General features: G+C 41.9%; 1 protein-coding gene across 4 annotated transcripts in view; it reads left to right on the top strand.

Annotated features, from left to right (window-relative positions):
- The window catches only part of NBAS (NBAS subunit of NRZ tethering complex), a 366,039-nt gene that overhangs the window by 212,554 nt on the left and 134,382 nt on the right, over positions 1-19,103 (top strand). For all 4 annotated transcript variants that reach the window (XM_040496113.1, XM_040496112.1, XM_040496111.1 and 1 more), the window contains one exon: positions 16,457-16,621. In XM_040496113.1, coding sequence (XP_040352047.1) covers positions 16,457-16,621 — 165 coding nt within the window. The remainder of the gene's footprint in view (positions 1-16,456; positions 16,622-19,103) is intronic.

Here is a 19,103-nt window from a genome sequence, read left to right as displayed (position 1 = left end):
CTTTGGTATTACGTGGTAACTGGAAGTAGGTCATTTATCTTTGCACCGTCCATAACGGGGTTGTCACATGGCGGATGCGTAGGAAATGTTCGACAAAGCCCGCTTGGAAACTCCGTCTGCATACGGGTTATTCTGTGGTAAAAACTAATTATAAAGTAGATTTTAGCTTAAAATAAAAGGAATTTCCCATTTAACTCATATATATGTGCTGTGGTGGCTGTTGAGATCTGTTATGTTTTGGCCAGCGTACGGGGTGTGTGATTTCTCTGTTCAGTATAGAATTGCAAAGTGTTTCTGCTGAGTTCAGCTCTCTAAGCTTATTCTGAATCCCTATCCTTCATAAAATCCATGAAAAGCCTTTGTGACTTTGGGTTTCCTATTTTCTCCTTCTTCAATGAATTACAAAGTGTCAACCTGGCCCTTTAGTGGCTTCTTTGGAGAAGGACATGCCGTGTCTCCACAAGTGGGCACATCCTGCTCCATTAGTCTCTTTAGTGAATGAAGGAGACCACCTTTACACGGCAGTCTTTTACACATTCTACTTAGCAAGGAAAAGGGATTCTTCCAAAATGATTATTTTATTTATTTATTTTTTTAAATCTTTCTCTCTTTTTTTTTTTTGTAGCTCCTTAAAAAGCTTTCTTGTCTTCGTGTGTCCTTTCTCAGCAAGTTGCAGAAAATCTAGATCTCATGAAGTGCAAATCTAAACCCTCAATGAACACATTATGGCTTTGATTCATGAAGCACATTTCAGAATATTATAGCTACTATTATTAGATTAAAATACAGTGCTCAGCTGTAGGTTGCTGTGCGTTACACATTAACAGTAGATATAATAACCACACTAAATTCTAACTCATAAATGAGAGCTGACTATATATGTAATCTGCTTAATGCTCAAGACTTTCATTACTCAGTTGTGAAAATAATAATTTTTATTTATATATCCAAGCAAAGTAGAGATGTAATTGCTATGCGGTAGCATTTGCATTAGTCCAAGTAGAGCCTACAGGTTTGAAGATATTGGCTGTTGTCCCCATGAACAAGATATTAGTGTATAAATAGACCAGAATGCATATTTTGTGAATAACTACCAAAATTACAGTTTTCCAGTTTCTTATTAATGTTGGTTATTATGCTTTTTAGATGTAGCAGTATTTCGCCATTTAGAGTATATTAACGTTTGTTTTTAGCTAGTATTAGTTGTATCACTTAGCCAATGGTGTTTTCCCCCCAGATAAATCCAATTAGATTTGGAAATGGATTATATATAAGATTCCCATTAAAAAATCATTTTCACTGTGGGAAAACTTGTTATGAGCGTTTTAAGTGGCCATAGATTTATACAACTAGACTAATTAATGTTTATAACTGTGGCATGGGCTAAGCATAGAGCGATTTCAAATTTATAAAAGGACTGTTTAGAAATCTCTAAAAGTGAGCAAAAGGACAGTTGGCCTTCAGTATCATAGGAAACCATTTCTTTTTTCATTCACCAGGTGATACACATGTGGGTTATTTCTACTTATTTGCTGGAAAATATGGAAATAGAGAAATAGGTTTCGATTTCTCACGTAGGTGTATGGGAGTGGAACTGCCACATTGCACGCATATACGCGTTCAGCTTTTGAAGAAATGGCAGATTGCTTCCCAAAGTGGCCGCACCGTTTTCCGTTCCCACCAGGAAGTGTTCGGATCCCAGCGTCTCCACATTCTCATAACGCTTGTTCCTCCCTGGATTTGACGAAAGCCATCCTTCGGGGGGCTGTGTGTGGTCTCTCATTATCCTTTTGGTATGCTCTTTCCAAAGAACTAATGATCGTGAACATCTGTTTTTGTGCTGCTGCTTATTGAGGTGTAAGAGTTTTGTTGTTTTGTTTTGTTTTTTTAAATTCTGGCTACAAATCCTTTCTTGAGTAGGTGATTTGAAAATGTTTTTCTCTCCGTGTGTGACTTGACTTCTTCATTTTCATAAAGTGCAAACGTTTCTAATGTGGCTGAAGTCCAGCCTACCAGTATCTTGTATCGCTTGTGCTGTGGTATTGGATCTAAGAAATGGACGCATAACTCAAGAGTGTGGGCATTTATCCCTATGCTTTTTTTTTTTTTTTTTTTTTAATAGTTTTGGCTCCTGTGTTTATTGATAAGGAAGTAGTAATCCACTTTTTGTGTGAAATAACTGCAGGCTTGAGGAATATTCATATACGAAAAGGTGAATTAGAGCTTCTTAACATACACAAAAATTAGTTCATTGAGATGGTATTTGTTTTGTTTTCTTTTATGTTTTATGATAGCTTATTCCTTCATAAAGAATTAAAAATTTTATGGGGTGCCTGGGTGGCGCAGTCGGTTAAGCGTCCGACTTCAGCTCAGGTCACGATCTCGCGGTCCGTGAGTTCGAGCCCCGCGTCAGGCTCTGGGCTGATGGCTCAGATCCTGGAGCCTCTTTCCGATTCTGTGCCTCCCTCTCTCTCTGCCCCTCCCCCGTTCATGCTCTGTCTCTCTCTGTCCCAAAAATAAAAATAAACGTTGAAAAAAATTAAAAAAAAAAAAAGAATTAAAAATTTTTTTAAATGTTTATTTATTTTTGAGAGAGAGAGAGACAGAGTGTGAGCAGTGCAGGGGCAGAGAGAGAGAGAAAGAGGGAGACACCGAATCCAAAGCAGGCTCCAGGCTCTGAGCTGTCAGCACAGAGCCCCACGTGGGGCTCGAACTCACAAAGTGTGAGATCATGACCTGAGCCAAGTCGGATGCTTAACGGAGCCATGCAGGCATGCCAAGGATTTTAAATTTCATATTTGGTATGCACAAAGACATTAATATTTTGAAGTTTGAAAAGAAAGAGTTTCATCTGGAATGGATTTTTGTTAAAATTATCACTTTACTATCCACCCCCCCCCCCCGCCCCCGATGTGTTGTATAGAATTTTGGTTTCCAAGCTCATTGGGGGGGGTCATTCCATTCTGTTTACTTTTTATCTCCCTAGACCTTCTCTAAGGATTCTATAGTTGTGTGGTTTTCCTCAGTCTGTACCCTTAGTGCTTCAGTCCAGAACATGACATGTCCTATTAATACCTTTTGACGTGGGACGCCCAACCTCTTGTAATGTTGAGGATCTGAGGAATCCAGGCATGGAGCCAACGAGGGACTTGGGCCCTGTTAGTTCTCTGCCTCTTTATTCCTGCAATTTTATATAAATACATAATCTCAGGCAGTGGGTCTGATCCTCTTACAGGGGATCCTTTTGATTCACAGTTCCCTCGAGAGGAGCGTTTCACAGCCACTGTCAGCATCTCAGTTCCGAGCCCCCAAATGTTGAATTCTATTGAACGTCAGTGCCTTTCTACTTTTGTTTTTAATTACCCTTAGTATTCTGGAGTACCATGAGCACATTGCAACAGGAGTTCACTGCTCCATCTTAATTACAAAAATAACACAATCTTTTATTTTAGCAATCCATTTAAGAGGAGGCATGGGTTCAGATAACTGACACTATTTAGCATATTTTATTCCTGAAAGTTAAAAAAAAAGAAATGTAAAACATCTATGATAAAATATTAATAATATTTGTTAACTTTTGATAAGAAGTACATGGAAATTTATGGTAGCTTTGGCCTTTCTACTTTTAAAAATATGAAATAGAGGTGCCTGGGTGACTCAGTTGGTTAAGTGTCCAACTTCAGCTCAGGTCATGATCTCACAGTTTGTGGGTTCAAGCCCCACATCGGGCTCTGTGCCGACAGCTGGGAGCCTGGAGCCTGCTTTGGATTCTGTATCTCCCTCTCTCTCTGCCCCTCTCCTGCTCAGGCTCTATCAAAAATAAATAAACATTAAAAAAATAATAAATTATGAAGTAATTTAATCAGCAGTACATTAGTATATAAGTTCTCTTTCTTCTCTTAGTTCTTTCTACCCATACCATGAAGCCCACTGCTTAGAGGTAAACATTTTTAAGTTTATATATATCTTCCAGAATTTTTCTGAGTATGAACAGATTTTCTGGATAGCTATTGTCTATCTCCTGGAGAATTATTATTTTTTAAACTTAAAATGGATTCGTACTGCATATATTAATTCCACATTAAAAAAATTTTTTTTTAATGTTTACCCATTTTGGGGAGACAGAGAGAGACAGAGTGTAAGTAGGGGTGGGGCAGAGAGAGAGGGAGACACAGAATTTGAAGCAGGCTCCAGGCTCTGAGCTGTCAGCACAGAGCCCGAGGCTGGACTTGAACTCACAAACTGTGAGATCATGACCTGAGCTGAAGTTGGACACTTAACTGATTAGCCACCCAGGTGCCCCTGCATATTAATTTAAAGCTTGTTTTTTTCCACGTAATGTTATTTGTCACAGATAGCTGCCCTTCTCCTTATATACAGACCATTTATATAATGGCAGGTTAGCGGTCATTTGATGTATGTACAAAAATTTATCTTTTGCTTTGTTTTTGAACATTTAGATTATGTTTGATTTTCCTCTCTTTTAGACTGAGCCACAGTGAACATTTTACGTGCACATTTTGTGTAGTCCTGCATTGCTCTGGGATAAAGTGGTGGGAATGAGCTCCTGAGATAGAGAATTTCCTATCTTCTTATAATGTATTCTCCATAACTTTGTTAAGTGCTGATTGCTTTCTTTACTGTTGTGACACCAGCACATCACTGGGAACAGAGTAGGTCCTTATTCACTTTTTTTTTTTTTTTTTGGATAACATTGCCTGATGAGTGTTTACGTGAGACTGAGTTCATGGTGATCTGTGACATCGCGAACTGGATGATAACGCAGAGCCAGCACGATTCACAAGACTCCTGCATTTCATTCACCATGTGGTGTTTCCTTTCTCACTGAGGTCTGACCGAAAGAGGGCATGCTCTGCCCATTGGCATGCTTGTAGGAGACTGTGATCGATCGGTCCACGGCTTGATGGTCAGGACTGTGAATCCTGTCACTTTGATTGGCTCGGAGAATTGGGGCCACGGATTTCCATTCCTCAGAGAGGCTTAGATTAGCTGCCTCCTCACTGGGCTCTGCCACTCATATTCCAGGTTCTCTTCTTTGTTCCATCCTGCCCTTTCTTCGCAGAGTACACGCATTTCTAATACATTTGTTTCGTTTCTTTAAGTTTCTTTGACTCTTTCAGTAACAAAGAATACTTTTTTTTTTTTTTTTTTTTTTTTTTTACTTTTTCATCTAGACTTGGATTTAAATTCACTTGCAAAGGATACTTTTCAAATAACATGTCTCAGTTTCAGTGAAATCTGGGGGATTTGACAGTTTCCTTTCCTTTTAAGGAGGCCTTGTGATCTGATCACACGGCTCCTCTGTACCATGCTGAGGGGCTTTGTGTACACGCTTTGGTTTTATACACAGTAGTGGCCACATCTTTTTCTCCTGTTGTCTTTTGCGTGCTCTCCATGCGTCTTTTTCTCCTCACTGTTTCCTCAGAACAGCTTGTGTTTGGGTCACCAGTGACCTCCTATTGGTAAATTCACGTGTCAAGTCTGTCTTTATGTTATGTGACATATCAGTAACATCGGATACGTACTTGTTTCAGGGACAGTCTATTCGTTTTCTTTATACCTCGTTGGCCACTTACTCTCACCGTGTTTGTTGGTCCTTCCTCATTTCTCTAGCTAAATGTTAGATACCTCAGGTCTCAGTCTTTAATCTCTTCTCTGTCTCTGCCGATTCCCTAGATGATTGCACCTGTGATCGTGCAACTTTGTGCGGATGATTCTCTACGTGTAGCTTGAGCCCTGATCTTCTGCGTTCCAGGCTTGTGTGCGCGACTGCCAGTCTGGCATCTGTACTTCCCTTTCTTACAGGCATCGCATCTCAGCGTGTTAAAAGTGAGCCACTGATCTTAGCATCGCACCCTTCACCCCAGCTACCGGCGGTGTTCCTTCTGTGCTCTTTCCTATGTCAAAAAATGGCAGCTCCGTCTTTCTAGTTGTTTAGGTCATAAACCTTGTCATCGTCCTCGGTTCTCTTTGTCCTGTGTAACGCAAGCAGTCTGTCAAGAAAGCCTGGCGGCTCCACTTTCCCAGTGGACTTGGAATTAGGCCATATTTTACCGTCACCACCGCCAGCACCCTGGTTAAGTTATTGCCGTGTCTCACCTAGAGTTTTACGGTGGTGTTCTGTTTGTCTGCCTCTTTCGGCCCTTTTCCTTGCTCTAGTTGGTGCTCAACAAGGCAGCCAGAGTGATTCTTTAAAAATGGGTTAGATCACGCCACATTCCGTGGAGTACAAGCTAAGCTTTTATGATCTCCTATGAGGACACCCGTGATCTATCTTCCCTACTACCTGTGTGACTTGATCTCTTCTCTCCTTAACCCCCCACGGACTTTGCCCACTGTACTCCAGGCATACTGCCCTTCTTTCCATTCTCTAAACGTTCCCTCTGGTCCTTATCCTTGCTGTGTTTTTCTCTCACATATTCAGTGACTTATCTTCGCTCCTTCCAGGTCTCTGCTCAAATGTCTGCTCAGTGAGAGCTTCCCCGGTCCCTGCATACACAATTACAGTGTTCCCCCTACTCCCAATATACCGCTTTATTTTTCTTCCTAGCTCTTTTCCTATCATTTATCTGATACACCTCTCTGACACGCTTTATATTTATCTTTGGCTTATCTCCTCTTGGAATACAAGAGGAGCTCTGGGTGGCAGGAGTCATGTTTTGTTCACTGCTCTGTTTTCAGTATCTACTACAGGTGTCCTTGTTGTATTTGATGTCCAAATATTTGTTGAATATGTGAAGAAAATAAATGAGGAAGGTTAAGATGTGGATATGATGGGTGTGGATAAATTCTTTTATTATAAGGGGAGGAATATTCCAGTGGAATCCAATTTGATAAGTTCTCAGTTCATTGGTGAAATAAGGCAAATTTCCTGTTTGCCTGTCTTTCCTAATGTACTATGAGTTCCTTGAGAGCAGGGACAATGTCTTAATCATTGTGGTAACCCTGTTGCCTAGCACTGGGTCTTAAACGTAGTAAGCATGCCAGAGGTATATGTTCAGTAAATTTATTTTGCGGATGGATTTAGAACCCCAAATTATTTAATCAAAAGAGATTTAAAAATTTGGCATGGTGAAAGAAAATAAAAATATACTTCACATACCTGTATTTTTCCTAACTACAGGTCTCTTAATCTTGGTCCAGGAATGCCAGCAGATTCAAGAAGGGTTTGATTCCCAAAGCCCCTGAAGTAGTGTGCTGTATGTGTGTGTGTGTGTGTGTGTGTGTGTGTGTGTTGTGTGTGTGTCTGTGTGTTGTGTGTGTGTGTGGGGGGGTGTGTATGTGACTTTGTGTGTTCCTGTGTGTGCACAGCATGTGCATTCTGTTTTCTGGAGGAATGACTTCCAGCTTTGATCGGAATTGTGTAGGGGTTCATGATTCGCAAAGGTGAAAACATCTGAATTATATAACCTGACCTGTTACTTAGCAGATGAACTGAAGCAGAGTCAGACCTTGGAGCGATTTGCTCCATGGGGTATTTTTCTATTGCTGCTTCTGACAGATTCATTCTGTCTTGTCCTTTTCTTTTCTTTTTTCTTTTCTTTACTTTTCTTTTTATTTTGTCTTTTCTTTCTTTCTTTTCTTTCCTTCCTTTCTTTTCTTTCTTCTCTTTCCTTCTCTTTTCTTTCTTTTCTTTCCTTCCTTTCCTTCTTTTCTTTCTTTTTCCTCAGACACTTCTAAAAGTAGTATCACCAGTAATAATAAAGACTATATTCTTAATATTTTAGGTTCTGGGTGAAATTTGCTAGAAGCGTTGGGTGCAGGGAAGAACTTTGGAGCATCTAAAGATCTGTTGGAAGGGAAGGGATGGTGGATGAGTTCAGTTCGAGCGCTATTTGCAATCCTTACCTATCTTATGTGTCCCACCAACTCAGGTTATAGGAGGCAAACAGATTTCTCAGAAACTAACCCTATGTTACCAGATACCAGAGATAGCAACTCCAAAATAGATATTCATTATAGTCCTTGATCAGCAAGACTCTGTAAGCCAGACTTGAGATGTGGAACTATTCTTGTTCTCGTGAACCTGGTCGGTAATGGTGTCTGTGGTAGAATTTGAGAGATACTATGAGCGCTTTGTAAGTTAACCTCTGAGCTGTGTAACATACTGACGTTAATGAGATTTCATGCTAAATTTTATGCTGGCAGTTGTTGATTTGGTTGGGGGGATTAATCTATTTCTGCTGTTATACATTCTAAGTTAATTAACAGTGTGCAACTATGAATATAAAAAGTGCCAGTAGTAATCGTTTCAGGAGTAAATTTTGCCCAGCCTCCCCTCCCCCCATTATATGTATTTGAATGAAAGCTATTTTCCTCATTAATTATTCTAGGTAGAGTATAATTCTGGTAGACTGTCCCCAAGTTCGATGCTTCTTCTGTGGTCCAAATGAGCCTTTTATTTTACTTCCTTTTTTGGAATCCTCATCAGGGAATCTCTTACGAGCCTTTTATCTCGTACATTTCTGAGCATGTCAATTTCATTTATCTTCTGGAACAAGCTTTTAATTTTCATATGTCTTAAACATCCTGTCTGAAGTTAGCCTATCTGTATGAAATAGAGAAGTAAAGTTTAGGTTCATTTTATGAAATGGAATGATTGTTTTATAGCCTGTATTTTTTGATATCTTTCAGTTGACTTGATTTTCCTCCGAGTGAAGTTGCACTCTGTTCAAGTGCCGTTTATTTCTTACCTTGTTTGTAGTTTTAATTCTGTACTTGGATTAGTTGATGACAGTTTAATCATTCAATACACCCTCTCAATTAAGATTATAAAGGTGAACAAGATTTGAAATGTGGCATGAAGTCTTATTTGAATAACATTAGCTACTATAGGCACAACATATTAGGCCTGAGAAAATGTATCCTCAAACATTTCAATAGTGCAGTAAAGCCAGACTTCTACATATCTACAGATATACACTATAAGTCAGGGATTTTCCCATGCTTTGAGGATATAGTGGTAAAGAAACATAATCCCTACCTTTGAAAAGCTACTGTCCAGTTGGGAAGGCAAACAAAAAAAATGAGATTATCAAAATTTTATGGTAAGTGCATGGAAAGGATGCATCTAATGCTCCAGGTGCATAGGAGAGAGGGTGGGACACTGTCTTAACAGGATTTTACTTACAGCAAAAATATTACAGGTCAACAAAAATATAGAAGAACATCTTTGTGAGCTTGGAGTAAGCAAGAATTTCTTAAATATACAAAAAATAGTAATCGTAAAGTAAAAAAAATGATAAATTAGAGTAATGTAAAATTTAAGAACTTCTATTAATCAAAAGACAACATTAAGACGATGAAAATATAATCTGCCAAGTAGTAAAACATATTCACAATTTGTACATGTAATAAGGATGTGTGTCCAGAACATGTGAAGAACTAGAGGTGAGTGGGAGAGGCAGATAACCAAGAAAGGCAAAACACTTGAACAGACACTGCACAAAAGATGGTCAGATGACCAATGGATCTATTAAAAGCTGTTCGACTTCATTAGTCATCAGAGAGATTCAAATTAAAACCACAAACAGATACTATTATATCCTCAGTGCTACCGCTAAAAGGAAATAGACATGTAATGCTAGATCTTGGCATGGATGTGGAGTGACCAGACTGTTGTAATTGCTGGTTAGAGTATAAATGTTTGGCACTATTCACTAAGTCTGGACATATGCATACTCTATGTTTTAGTAATCCCCCTACTAGATTTGTTTCCAGAAATGCATATATTCACCAAAAGATAACTATTAGCATGTTCAAGGCAGCACTATTGGTATTAGCTACAAACTGGAGAGTATCCAAATACTCATCAATAGAAAAAAAGGATAAGTAAGTTCTGATATGTTCACGCTATATAACACTGTTACATTAACAGTGTAACGATATTACACTAACAAGTTGGACAGTCTTCAACTACTTGCAAGAATATGGATGAATTTATGTTGAATGATAGAAATCAGACCCCAAGACACACTTCCGTTCATATAAAGTATAAAAATAGGCAAAACGAATTTATACTACCAGAAGTCAGAGTAGCATCTACCTCGGCCACGGGGATGGCTAGAAGTGATCTCAAAAGCGGCATCTGGGATCCTGGTGATGGTCTGTGACTTAGTCTAAGTGCTGATTGCATGAGTGTGTTATAATTTACCAAACTGTATGCTTGCGTGCATACATTTTTTAATGTATCTTCTTCTTCGATAAAAGGTTTGAAAGAAAGATCTCTCAGCCTGGATTAAAGACAGGAAGAGAGACTGTATCCTGGCAGTATTGTCTTTGTATTGCGATGCTGTGAATAAGTACTATCTTCTTTTCCCCCTAGCCTTTTGAATTTTTCAAACCGTCTTTAATGAGATCGTATTTTCATGACACAGGAGAGTAAGTACTCTCAAATACATTCGTATGTGCTTGTGATGTTGCTCGTGTGTCACATCCCTCTGCAGAACAAGTGGACCACATGTTTTGATAGCCCGACCTGGCCAGGAAGAGGAGACACCCCTAGGCCAGTTGCGTGTGGGCAGCATCTGCACTTTACTTGTGCATCATATGGCTTCCGCATACCTATCTTGCAGTGTTATTCTAAAACCCAGGAATGACCAGAGGAAGCACCTGCCCAGCACCTGACACATAGGAACCATTTAGTAAATGGTAGCCGTCATGTCTCTTATGTAATATAAACCAGACTCCTATTAGACATCACTCCTAGAAAAAAAAAATGTGTGTGTGTGTGTGTGTGTGTGTGTGTGTGTGTGTGTGTGTGTGTATAAAATCTTTTTTTCCTAAGTTTGAGAGAGACAGAGTGCAAGTGGGGGAGGGGCAGAGAGAGAGGGAGAGCAATAATCCCGAGCAAGCCCTGCACCGTCAGTGCTGGGCCCAGTGCGGGGTTTGATGTGGGGCTCGAATCCACGAACCCTGAGATCATGACCTGAACTGAAGTCAGATGCTCAGCGGATGGAGCCATCCAGCTGCCCCCTGGTCTTTCTTATTCCTCTCTGCAAACCTGGTCCTGTCTTCATTCTTTCTCAGTAACTTGCATTGTTCATTGTTTTCCCCCCACTGCGTCTAACCTTGCTTAGCTAACCATGAATGTTTGCTTGGATTCCTGACTTATCTTCTGTTCTCTTCTTTCTCTCTGCTCTTCACTAAGACCCAGCTTGGTGACCATGTACTTTATTTCTTAGAAAGTTGGAGTCAGAATCCTTGAATTTCTCTGCTTATCTGACTTACCTCAGGCCCTTTTCACTTTGAGAAGAATTAGAAATAAAAACATTTGAATTTAATATATGCATTCAGGTGGCAAAATACCCTTATGGCAACCTCATATATTCCTAGCATCACGATCCTAATTTGGCCCGTGATTATTTTAAGCTTGGACTAACACACCAACCTCCTGACTGGATTCTTGTGCCTAGGATGATATTTCTAAAACACAGATCTGAGTTTGCCACTCCCTTTGCGTGAACGGTTTTAGTGGCTTCCCGTCTGTCAGGCTGGCAGCGGGGGTGCTTTGGCCTGGTCAGCGGGGTTCTCGCTCCAGCTCCTTCTCTGTCCCTCCGTGCTGGTGATCGATCGGCCCCTTGCCCTCGCGTGCCACTGTCCACACCTTCACTGACTTGATCAAGATTCCTCCAGTTTGCTGTGTCGTTTCATTTCACACTCTCGTTCTTGTGTAAGTCTGCCTGAAAGTATCTCTTCCTCCTTTGGGGGGTGGGGGGGCTTGCATTCTTTCCCGATGAAATACTACCTTCTGTGTGAAGCCTTCTGTGATTGCGCCTCTGGGCAGAGGAGGTGTGGCCTCTCTTCATGTCGCGTGGCACTGTAGATGTCTGTCTACTTTAGAGGCTGAGATTGTACTGCAGGGCTGTGTCCACATCTCTGCCTCCCTCCCTGGTTTCTGAGCAACTTGAGAGCACAGACTGTGTTTTCCCTGTTTTTGTCACCTCATTGCCCAGCGTAGGGCGTGACACTGAGTGAGAGTCACGCAGTAACTGCCGTGTAAGTGAATGAATTCTAATTTGCTTCTGTTTTTTTTTTCCAGTTGTAAATATTAACTAATTCAGAAATATAGCCAATAAATCGAGATGCTTGCTGTATATTTTACATATATATTTGTATCTCCTATATCTATATAAAGAGAGACAATGTATACTTCAGATTCCTTCTGAGATTTATTTCTGGCGAAGAACTATTTTTGGCAGTGTTATTCACACAGGGACACATAGAGCTCTCTCCTCTCCACGCACGGTTGGCAAGTGGGGGGATCTTAGACACAGAATGAAGCAGAGTATACACGAGCTCCACAGCTTTCGGTAGCCCGGAGAGGTGTGCTTAGGCCGGACTTGGTGGGTCACATGCACGATGACAGGCGGACCAGGGGACTAAGTCCACACCCTGTAAATGTGGGACAGGAGCTGGAGGTAACATTGCTACTGTGTGACATCACATGCTCCTTGGCTGGGGTTGTGGCCTTACTAGCGAAGAGGGGCCTCTGCAGGGCAGGAGCTGGAATCAGCTTATTTTTCTTCGTTGATGAACCAGCTGTTTGTGGTACCAAAGCGGTGACTAAATGATCCTCCACTGCTGTCTCCTCACATAGCAAAGAGATTAAGGACAGAAAGGAATTCTAGTAATGCTACCACTGAAGCTAGTGTGTGTGTGTGTGTGTGTGTGTGTGTGTGTGTGTGTATTTCCTTCTGGTTCTTATGCCCAGTACATGTATGAAGCACTTTGTAAAGTGCTGGCACATAGCAAGCTACCATCATTATCACTCTTGAAGGGAGAAGTCTGGTTTTTCCTACATAGGACTTCCTGCCTTGTCCTTTGAGGTTTGGATGATGAGTTTAAGTCTCTCATCATCTCCCCTTCCGCGCTCTTCACCCCCTCCGTCCAACACATGCTAAGGAGAGGGTGTGTGTGTAATTGTCCTGATTGCTGAAATTGAGAGAAGAAACTGGAAATGTAAGGCTTAGCACCCCCACCCCACCCCACCCCAGCTGGGCTCCCTCCTGCTTATGCCTGTCCACAGACAGGGTGCATTCTGCTTTGATCTTTGTCCTTGAGGTTACGCACGTGAGGGTTACGTTATTTATTTGTTATTTTTAGTACAAAGCCCTTGAAATCCAGTGTGGTACATTACAGCACATCTCATTTTGGAATAGCCACGTATCAAGCGTGCGATAGCCCCACATGACTGTGGCTAATGGGTTGGACGGCACTGGTTTGAGGCAGTTCTGGGTATTCGTTCTGCTCAGTTTCCCTCTGAGCTGCCATGGTGATTTTGGTTAGGCTTGTCTACTCTGTAGACTCAACTCCTCCTTGGAAAAGTTACTCTAAGACTTGCAGAAAAATTTTAGCCTAATTATGACAGTGGATTTAAGCCATGTTCTCTATTCCAGAATGAAGATAGTATTGCTGATTTCTCTGATTCCTACTTATATATTTTTAATTAAAAAAATCATGCAAGATTCAGTTGTGGGTTACAGAAAATATTCTAGCTCTTAGCAGGAGTTTTTTTTTTTTTTAATGGAAAATGAGGGGCTTTATGGAGATTAGGACTAAAAATCACTGAGAGGACTGGAGGAGCAGGCTTTAGATGTGTTTCTAAGACCAACTACTAGAAAAATTACAGAACCTGCCTGCTAGGGGAGCTGCAATCTGCCATAAATAAGCTGCGAAAGCAGAAAGCCATTCCTTATCAGTTGGCTCCAGTGGTAACTGACGACCAGGATACAAGCCAGCCTTTACACGCATAAAACTAGAGTCTGGGCACTGGGGCTTCTATTACCACTGTTGTAGACAAATAACTAAGGCTATGAAAGGAAGGAAAAAAGGAAGGAAGGAAGGAAGGAAGGAAGGAAGGAAGGAAGGAAGGAAGGCAGGCAGCAGAAGGCAGAAGTAACAGAGGTGTGGTCTCTACTAGAGTTCCGCCTCCCAAATTCCATGCAGCAGGTGCATTTACGAGAGGGGAACTAGATTATGTGTGGAATGCCAATATAGGGAGTCTGAGAGATGTAGTCTTTAACGTATCAACTTGTAACAGTAGTAGGACAGTTTGTAGGGGCAGAATGGCATTCAGTGAACCAAGGTGCAGTATCTGAGATGATCCAAAACCCAGGAGAGGTATTGTGTTTTATTGGCACCTAAACCCCAAACAGTTATTTTTAACGTTGTTGCTCTTATACAAGCAACTTAATGTGATTTTTTTCCATATTAACATCCAGTGTTTATGTTGTTTTTACAATCAAATGACAATGATTACATTGAGTTGGTATTTTATACTTTTCTCAATGTCCAAAGAGCCCACAGGAAACAGTTTTTAAAACTTTTTAAAAATTGAGATATTTTTGACATAAAACATTGTTTTAGCATAAGGTTATTAATTTGGCATATTTATATTGCAGTATGGTTGCCATTATAGCTTAGCTAACACCACTACTCTGTCACCTAATTATCATTTCTTCTAGTGTTGGGACACAACTTTTTTCATGTTAAAAGCACAGTTTAGAAAATCTTACCAGAAGCCTTAAACAAAAACTGGATAAGTTGTAAGCATTGGTTAGTAAAGCTTAAATTCATTTCCTTTTGGAACTAAGAATAAAGTTCACAAAGTTGTCTAGAAATTAAGTATCCTAACATGATGTATTTGTTTTCTATTGCTGCTATAACATATTACCACAAATTCAGCCACTTAAAAACAATGCAAATAAATTATCTTCTAATTCCCCTAGGACAGACATCTGGCAGACTTTGATGGGTCTCTCTTTAGTCTCACATGGCCAAGATCATGGTGCACACAGGGCTGTGCTCTTTTCTCGAGCCTCAAAGGAGGATCTGTTTCCACGCTCACTCATGGTGTTGGCAGAAGTCGATTCCTTGTGCTCATAGGACGGAGGTCCCTGTAGCCTTGCTGGCTGTCACCTCAGAGCTGTTTGCAGCTTCTAGATGCCGCTCACATGCCTAGGCTTGTGGTCGCTTTCTCCATCTTCAAAGCCAGCGACGATGGGTTGAGTCTCCAATGCCTCAGGTTTCTCTTTGCCTCTTCCCCCCATGGCATGTCCCAGACACCCTCTCTATGACCCTAACTGAGAAAGCTTCTCTGTTTAAAGGCTCGTTTAAAGGACCAATAATTTTGGATAATCTTTACTTCAGGGTCAGTGTCCTTAATCATATCTGCAGAGTCGCTTTGCCATGAAATGCAGTGTATTCCCAGGTTCCAGGGATTGGGACGTGGACATCTTTGGGGGTCTTTAATGCTACTTACCGTAAAGGGCAACTGGCCGGATAGCCTGCAATGGTGCATTATTTGTGGTGTGATAATGCCCTGGAGACTACTGACTGATTACATAGTTTACATTTTTTATTGCTTGTGCTGTGATATGGATCTAAATAGCCAAACTAAACTCTCCTTCTATTAGTATTAAGAAGGCTATTGAAATAGTGGGACTAGGCCTCAATTTTTGCTTTCTATTAAATGGGAAACTTAAAATAAGCGGAAGTAGATAAACAGTAAACCAAGAACTTGGTTTTTATAGAACAAGTAATGTTTTTCTTTGATCAGAAGCAGATGTGATTGTTGTCATTTCCATTTAAAATGAAGTTAATATATTAGCATTTTTCTCCACATGGAATCTCTCAGGTGAGTAAATGGGGAGTCAGAATTTTCGCTTGATTGCTTCAAGATTGGCAGGAAGTTTCATGTTATAAACCTTTTAAACACTATTAATCATCAAGTTGTTTAGATGAAAAACAAAATACCTTTCAACATTTATAGATGGGCCCTCTGAATTCTCTCCCTTTGTCTGGGTCGTAGTAGCATTGTTCAAATGAATAATTTATTTCATAATTAACCTAAATAACAAATATTTCAGAATGTCTAAGAAATAAATGGGAGTTTGTCTTTGTAGGATATTAGATTGGTAAAAAATCAAGAACCCGTTATTTGCTTTATAAATGTTTCTGAAGGGGATTCTTTGACGATGCATCATGATGGTTTTTCCTTTACCAAATTTTCTTTTGTAAGTGCTCCAAGGAGGTACGATATACCAATAATGCTTCATTTCCCGTTTTTTTGTTGCTAGCCAAGATGGATTTTATTTTTTATTTTTATTTTTTTTAAGTTTATTTATTTTGAGAGACAGCATGAGTGGGAGAAGGGCACAGAGAGAGAGAAAGAGAGAGAATGGATCCCAGGCAGGCTCCCTGCTGTCAGCACAGAGCCCGACACGGGGCTAGAACCCACAGAACTGCGAGATCATGACCTGAGCCAAAAATAAGAGTCGGACGCCCAACCCGACTGAGCCATGCAGGTGCCCCACAGGTGGATTTTATAATGTATCTTTGTGTCTGATCATTGTCAGTAACCCCGTGATCGCCCTCCGTTCCTACGACGGTGACAGCCCACATTGTTGATCTCGCCATTGTCTTTTCTAACTAGGGTGAAGCCGGTGTTCCTGGCAGCAACACAGACCTGTTCCACTGGGGCACCGCGGCCACCATGAAAGTCCTGTCCAGCACCACGACTACCACCAAGGCCGTGCTGCAGGCCGTGAGCGATGGGCAGTGGTGGAAGAAGTCTTTAACTTACCTTCGGCCACTTCAAGTAAGCGATGCCTCTTTTTTCTAAAGACCCATTGTGTGGCTCATGTCAGTCCATCAGCACTGGTTTTCAGTTGTGTTCATGTTGTTACAGCTTTCTCTTCTCTAGATCCTTAAAGTAATCCGTTAAGAAACCTAAGCCTCCCATCATCCAGAGGAAGAGTAATTTATTTTATAGAATGTGGCATTTATTTTATAGAACTTTGTAGGGTCTTGCAAAAGACACCGCTGCAGATTTAGGTGTGATTAGATGTCAGCGTTAGAATTTAGGGGGGTGGAAAGGAAAAGGGTTCCATCAATGCTTTTACTTGTTTTTGCTGTATTTCTGTGGGCCAGTAGTCATGAAAAAGCGCTAGAGGCTGGCAGGAAGGCTGAGGTTTTGGGGCTGCTATAACAGTAATACCACATACTGGGGGGCGTAGCAACGACCATTTCTTCCTCACGGTTCTAGAGGCTGGGAAGTCTGAGATCAAAGCTCCGGAAGATTCAGTGTCTGCTGGGGTCTGCTTGCTATGTTCTCACATGGTGGGAGGGGTGAGGGAGCTCTCTGGAGTCTCTTTTATAAGAGGTCTGGTCCGTCCCATTCATGAGGACTCCATTTCCCAGAGCTGACCACCTCTGCAGGGTCCCAACTCTTATTTTTTTTGGGGTATGACATAGTGATTTGACAACTCTATACGCTATCCTGTACTCACCACAAACATAGCTGCCATCTGTCACCATACAACACTCTTACAGTGGCCTTGACCATGTTCCCTACGCTGTACCTTTCCTACCTGTGACTTACCCATTCTGTAACTGGAAGCCTGTACCTCCCACTCCCCTTTGCCCATTTTGCCTATCCCCCACCCCCTCCCCTCTGGCCCCCACCGGTTCTCTTATTTATGGGTCTGTTTATGCCTTTTTATTTTTTTCTTTTGGTTTGCTACTTCGTTTTTTAGATTCCACATGGTTAAGTGCAATCATATTTTATTTGTCTTTCTTACTTTACTTAGCATAATACCCTCTAAGTCTATCCATGTCAACACAGATGACAAGATATCATTCATTTTTATGACTAATATTTCATCATGTATATATACCCAGAAGCCCCACCCACCTCTTAATTGTCATGTTGGGGCTTAGAATTTCAACATGTGAATTTCAGCAGGTGACATGAACATTCAGTTTCTAGTAGGTGCTCTGGGTAAAGAGAGCAGCGTACCAGACTCTTTCACCCATTCTGGAAGTCGAGGTCAGGACAAATGGTTGAGCGATTGTGCTCTCCGTGACACTTGAAACCCACTGCTCCTCTGCTGACTTCGTGCGTTCTCACCCTGCAGTCCTTGGGCTCTCCGGAAAGCTCAGAGGAAAGGGAAACATGCTGTTTACCAGGTCACCCCAGACGCTCTCTGGGTGTAGCGTTCAGTTTATTCGCTGTCCAACTACTCTTCAGGCGTCTTCGGTGTGCCAGAGCCCAAGCTAGTGATTGGGAGCAGGGCGGCAAGCCCTTCGCCTGGCAGAGCCTGCACACAGACCCGCCAATAAAGTAATTGTGCAATAATGTAGCGGTAGGCAGTCATGCGGAAGGTGAGGAGGCTTCTGCGAGGTGGTGGGAGAAGGATCCGCATCGGAGAGAGAGAAGTTCTGATGTCTGACGTGGATAGAAGGTGGGGTTCCCAGGACGCACTCTCAGCAGATGCCTGACTGAGCCACATAGAGCACATGCAGAGCCCTTTTCGGAGGAAGGTGCTTGACATCCTTGTAGAACAGAAAGGAGGCCTGTGTAGTATGAACAGAGTGAGCAGCAGGGAAGAATGGTAGGAGATGAGAGGAAGGAGCTAGTGTCCAGAGCCTTGTAGAGACACTGGTGGGGTCCACAGGTCTTATTCTGAGTAGGACGGGGAGCTGGTGTGGAGTGCAGGCAATGCTGTCGTGTGATCCACCTTCATTTAAGGTCATCTGAGTGCTGTGTAGAGAGCTGGCCGGGTGAGTCAGGAGTAGGAGCAAAGAGGCTCCAGGCGAGACGTAGTGCTGGGGTGACTGGAGAGCCAGGGAGGAAGTGGGAGATGCGTTTTGTGGACCTGTGGGTGGTCTGTGGGTGTGGACTCTGCGGGAAAGGGGAGAACCGAGGATGACCTGGCCGAGACGGTTGGGTAGATGTCCATACCACTGACTGCGATGGAGAGTGCTTGACTTTGGGGGACGGCCCTGCATCTCCTATCGTGGTGTGTGTCACTGGGGTTATGATTTTGGTCACTTTTCTGTCTCCCCTCGTGGACCTTTTGGGGGTATGTGTCTCAGATGAAATGTTTAACCCTGTGCCTGATACTGGATCATTTTTGGTAAGTGTCCGTTGTAGTTGTCATCGTCATGTACAGAAGGGCCTTTGCTGCTGCCCAAGGTCATGGTTGGCACACTGTGGGGTGTGGGGTAGCAGGGACACGAGCGGGGATGTGACAGGGGCGCACTTCCTTCCAGCCTCCAGCTGGGAGGGTTTCAGCGGT

The sequence above is a fragment of the Herpailurus yagouaroundi genome, unplaced genomic scaffold (assembly GCF_014898765.1).
Source record: "Herpailurus yagouaroundi ecotype Mexico unplaced genomic scaffold, PumYag 188, whole genome shotgun sequence".
NCBI lineage: Eukaryota > Metazoa > Chordata > Mammalia > Carnivora > Felidae > Herpailurus > Herpailurus yagouaroundi.
Note: the sequence above shows the minus strand (reverse complement) of the source record. Positions and strands in the feature narration are given on the sequence as shown.